This window comes from Eriocheir sinensis, chromosome 32, assembly GCF_024679095.1.
Source record: "Eriocheir sinensis breed Jianghai 21 chromosome 32, ASM2467909v1, whole genome shotgun sequence".
NCBI classification, from domain to species: domain Eukaryota; kingdom Metazoa; phylum Arthropoda; class Malacostraca; order Decapoda; family Varunidae; genus Eriocheir; species Eriocheir sinensis.
The window spans coordinates 17,933,017-17,938,016 of record NC_066540.1 but is presented as its reverse complement, the minus strand read 5'-3'; the positions used below and the strand labels follow the sequence as shown (position 1 = coordinate 17,938,016).

The following is a 5,000-nucleotide window of genomic DNA, read 5'->3' as shown; positions in this document are numbered from 1 at the left end:
TCTCTCTCTCTCTCTCTCTCTCTCTCTCTCTCTCTCTCTCTCTCTCTCTCTCTCTCTCTCTCTCTCGTGCTTGCTTTTACCTCTAATCTTCTTTCCTCCTCCTTCCTCCTCCATTTATTACCTCTCTCCTCCTCCTCCTCCTCCTCCTCTTCCTCTTCCTCCTCCTCCTTTCTCAATTTATTATCTTATCTTCCTCTCCTCTTCCTTCACCTCCTATGTCATTTCTATAACCTCTCATCACCTCCTCCTCCTCCTCCTCCTCCTCTTCCTCCTCCTCTTCTTCTTTCTTCCTCTTTTTATCTTTCTCTTTTCTCACTTCCATTGTTTTTTTTTCTTTTTATCTTCTTCGTCGTCTTCCTCCTCCTTCTCCTCCTCCTCCTCCTCTTCTTCCTCTTCCTCCTCCTCCATTTTCCTTTGTTCTCTTATCTGTGAGTGTGTGTGTGTGTGTGTGTGTGTGTGTGTGTGTGTGTGTGTGTGTCCATGTGTGTCTGGTTGCTGTCTCCGCTGATTACTCTCTCTCTCTCTCTCTCTCTCTCTCTCTCTCTCTCTCTCTCTCTCTCTCTCTCTCTCTCTCTCTCTCTCTCTCTCTCTCTCTCTCTCTCTCTCTCTCTCTCTCTCTCTCTCTCTCTCTATTTCTCATTGACAGGATAAAGAGAATTAATTATTCAACAAGCACACACACACACATTTTCCCTCCTCTCTCCTCCTCCTCCTCCTCCTCATTCTTTTCTTTTCTCTTTTCCTCCTTTTCTTTTTTATTTTCTTTTACCGAATTTATTTTGTATACATATTTATATCTACGCTTTTGTATCACGATTTCGGTGCGGGTGAGTTAAGCAACGCGCCCCCGGTCGTATGCTCCCCGTTAGTTATATGGTGATAATTTTTTTCGCTCGTTTTTTCTAACACGCCTTCGTAATCCAATATTCTTTCTTTTCTCTTTTTGTTATGGGTATGTCTGTGGTAGGCTTTCCTTGTGGTGCCTGATGGTCGGCCCCAGCCCGTTATGTCGCAGGCAAGGGTTTATAATGGCGCCATCTTGCTTGTCTCATCTTTGATCCTCTTTAGAGCGAGAATCCAGCGTAGTCTTGGGCCACTCGGCGGTGACTGAACAAATGTTAATATCACAAAAACCGCGCTAGATGATCGGCGTCGCTTGACCCTCCAACACCCCCAACCATTTATATCATGCACCTAGGGCTCTAAAATGGAAAATGCTGAAGAGTAAAGATGGCGCCACTATAAACACTTGCCTGCGCCACAACGGGTTGGGGCCGACCATCAGGCCCTACTATGAAGGCCTACCGGCGCCACAGGCCAAGACGTAAAAAAAAAATAAAGAAAAAAAATGATAATGCCATGTTGTAGGATTCATCAGGGCTAACAAATGTTCTTATACAATGTCATGTCTACAATGCACGGGTCAGCCAGGGAAACAACTTGAACAGAACAACAACAAGATGGTCAATCTGTTGGTCGGGGTCTGGGACGCTGATAAAAATCTCAGCTTGTGGCGGCGGGAACGTTTTCTCCATTAAAGCCCGCCCCTTTCTTTCCTTTCTTTCTTCCTTCCCTTTCTTTCTCTGTTAAACCCCCTCCCCTTTCTTCCCTTTCTTTCTTCCTTCCCTTTCTTTCTCTGTTAAACCCCCTCCCCTTTCTTCCCTTTCTTTCTTCCTTCCCTTTCTTTCTCTGTTAAACCCCCTCCCCTTTCTTCCCTTTCTTTCTCTGTTAAACCCCCTCCCCTTTCTTCCCTTTCTTTCTTCCTTCCCTTTCTTTCTCTGTTAAACCCCCTCCCCTTTCTTCCCTTTCTTTCTCTGTTAAACCCCCTCCCCTTTCTTCCCTTTCTTTCTTCCTTCCCTTTCTTTCTTTGCTAAACCCCCTCCCCTTTCTTCCCTTTCTTTCTCTGCTAAACCCCCTCCCCTTTCTTCCCTTTCTTTCTTCCTTCCCTTTCTTTCTTTGCTAAATCCCCTCCCCTTTCTTCCCTTTCTTTCTTCCTTCCCTTTCTTTCTTTGCTAAATCCCCTCCCCTTTCTTCCCTTTCTTTCTTCCTTCTCTTTCTTTCTTTGCTAAATCCCCTCCCCTTTCTTCCCTTTCTTTCTTCCTTCCCTTTCTTTCTCTGCTAAACCCCCTCCCCTTTCTTCCCTTTCTTTCTTCCTTCCTTTCTTTCTCTGTTAAACCTCCCTTTCTTCCTTTCTTTCTTCCTTCCTTTCTTTCTCTGTTAACCCTCCCTTTCTTTCCTATCTTTCTTCCTTCCCTTTCTTTCTCTGCTAAACCCCCTCCCCTTTCTTCCCTTTCTTTCTCTGCTAAACCCCCTCTCCTTTCTTCCCTTTCTTTCTCTGCTAAACTCCCTCCCCATTCTTCCCTTTCTTTCTCTGCTAAACTCCCTCCCCTTTCTTCCTTTCTTCCTTTTCTTTCTCTAAACCCCTCCCTTTCTTTCCCTTTCTCTATAAACCTCCCCATTCTTCCCTTTCTTTCTCTGCTAAACTCCCTCCCCTTTCTTCCCTTATTCCAGGAGCTTGAGGATATCGAGGACCGTCTTCGCGAGGAGAGTCATGAGTTGGTGGCCATGGTGGCGCGGCTCCAGGACGAAAACCGCAAGCTGTCCTCTTCGCTGGCCAAGACCGAGGGAACGCTTATACACTCCAACGGTGAGCGGGAAGGGAGGGGGAGGGAGGGAGAGAAGAGTGATGGAGGGAGGAAGAGAAGGGAATGAGGATGGGAGGGGGAAGGGAAAGGGGGTGTTGTGGTGGAGGGAGAGAAGAGTGATGGGGGGGAGGAAGAGAAGGGAATGGGGATAGGGGAGAATGGGGGAGGGAAAGGGGGTGTTGTGGGGGAGGGGGAGAAGAGTGAAGGGCAGTGGAGGAGTAAGAGAAGGGGAGAGAAAGGGAGGAAGAAAGGGGGGGCGAGGGAGATGGAGAGGGAAGGAAGAAGAAAGGGGAAGGAAAGTAGAAGGGAAGCTAAGGAAGGGGCAGGGGGAGGAAGGAGAGGGAAGGGGAGAGAGAGGAAGAGAAGAAGAAGGGGAAGAAGAGGGGAAGGAAAGCGACAGAGTAGGGGGACTGAAAGGGGAGGAGCAGAAGAAAAGGGAAGCGAAGGAAGGGGCAGGGGGAGGAAGGAGAGGGAAGGGGAGAGAGAGGAAGAGAAGAAGAAGAAGGGGAGGAAGAGGGGAAGGAAAGGGAAAGAGTAGGGGGACTGAAAGGGGAGGAGTAGAAGAAAAGGGAAGCGAAGGAAGGGGCAGGGGGAGGAAGGAGAGGGAAGGAGAGAGAGAGGAAGAGAAGAAGAAGAAGGGGAAGAAGAGGGGAAGGAAAGCGGGTGAAGATAGGGATGGTCTGGGATGCTGTGAATAAAGAAGGAAACAAAAAAAAAAAGATGGAGGGAATACGGAGAGGCAGGGAGAGAAGGGGAAGGTGGAGAGAGAGAGAGAGAGAGAGAGAGAGAGAGAGAGAGAGAGAGAGAGAGAGAGATAGTATGGAAAAGGGAGGGGGAGGGTGTGAAAAGCAGAGATTAGAGAGGGAGGGTGAGTGGGGAGGAGGGAGGAGGAGGGGAGATAGTGGGGAGGAGGGGAGAGATGGAGGAGAGGGGTGGAGGGAGAGTGGAATTGTGGATAAGGAAGATGGATGGATTGGAGAGAAGTGAAGGGCGTGTGTGTGTGTGTGTGTGAGAGAGAGAGAGAGAGAGAGAGAGAGAGAGAGAGAGAGAGAGAGAGAGAGAGAAGATCGATCACAAAGTTAAGAATCTTCCTCCTGTTGTTGACAAGTTCAATGCTGATTTTGCAAGCTCTCTCTCTCTCTCTCTCTCTCTCTCTCTCTCTCTCTCTCTCTCTCTCTCTCTCTCTTATTATTTTCCTTTCCTTCCTTTATTTTTTTCTTTATTTTTATTTCCTTCAGCATATTTTTAGTTTTTTCCACAACTTCGGTTCCTTTCCTTAGTTTAGCGCCACTGTCCATCGCTACCTTTCCTCACAGCCTTCCTCTATCCCTCCTTCCCTCCCTGACCTAATTTAAACCTGTTCCTCTCTCTCTTCTCAATCCCCCCCCCCCCCCCCAGGCGCCACCCCCGAGGTCGACCTGAAGGTGGTGAAACAGCTACAGGAGGTCATTGAGAGCCAGCGAGAGCAGCTTCACAAGACGGAGAAGGAGGCGCATCTCAAGACCACGGAGCTGGACAACGTACGTGTGTGTGTGTGTGTGTGGGTGGGTGGGGGGGGGTGGGGGGTTGAGGGGGGGAGGAGGGAGGTGTATGTGTGTGTAGGGGGGAAAGAGCGGGAGGTGGTGGGGAGGGTTGTGTGGGCATGTGTTTATAGCTTTGTATGTATGTGTGTGTTTGAGGGTGGGTGGGAGGGTTGTAGTGTGTCTGTGTGTTTTGGTGAGAGTGTATGCATGTGTGTGTGTGTGTGTGTGTGTGTATGTATGTCTAGCTCTCAGTATGTGTGTGTGTGTGTGTGTGTGTGTGTGTGTGTGTGTGTTTTTCTCTGTATGTATATATTTATGTAAGTGTGTATGTGTGTGTGCTTGTGTGTATTGCAAGTTCTGAATGTGTGTATTTAATGTGTTTTCTTCCATACTACAACTCCAAAAGCCACCAATACCATATCTACAACCTCTACAACCTTTTCTATAACAACAACTACTACAACCCCTACACAACCACAACAACAACTACTCCTACTACCACAACATCCTCTCAGCAACACTCACCCTCTCACACGCAGCTCAAGTCCCAGCTGGAGAAGGTGAACCACATCAACCGCGAGCTTCGGCGGCGGCAGCGTACGAGCGTCTCCCAAATGCGGAGCCTCATCGACGAGCGCGCGGAGCTTCAGGCGGCGCTGCAGGAGGAGGCGCGCGAGGTGGCCGTCCTCAGGCAGCGGCTCGGACTGGCGCAGAAGGAGAATGAGGACCTGGTGACTTACAGTGTGAGTGGGGGGAGGAGGAGGAGGAGGAGGAGGGGAAAAAGGAGAGGAGGAGGGGAAAAAGAAGAGGAGAAGGTTAGGTTGTTAGCATT

At 49.1% G+C, this 5,000-nt stretch overlaps 1 protein-coding gene across 4 annotated transcripts in view; it reads left to right on the top strand.

Annotated features, from left to right (window-relative positions):
• The window catches only part of LOC127006387 (RILP-like protein homolog), a 47,511-nt gene that overhangs the window by 21,018 nt on the left and 21,493 nt on the right, over positions 1-5,000 (top strand). For all 4 annotated transcript variants that reach the window (XM_050876336.1, XM_050876335.1, XM_050876333.1 and 1 more), the window contains exons 2-4: positions 2,512-2,647; positions 4,044-4,165; positions 4,708-4,911. In XM_050876336.1, coding sequence (XP_050732293.1) covers positions 2,512-2,647; positions 4,044-4,165; positions 4,708-4,911 — 462 coding nt within the window. The remainder of the gene's footprint in view (positions 1-2,511; positions 2,648-4,043; positions 4,166-4,707; positions 4,912-5,000) is intronic.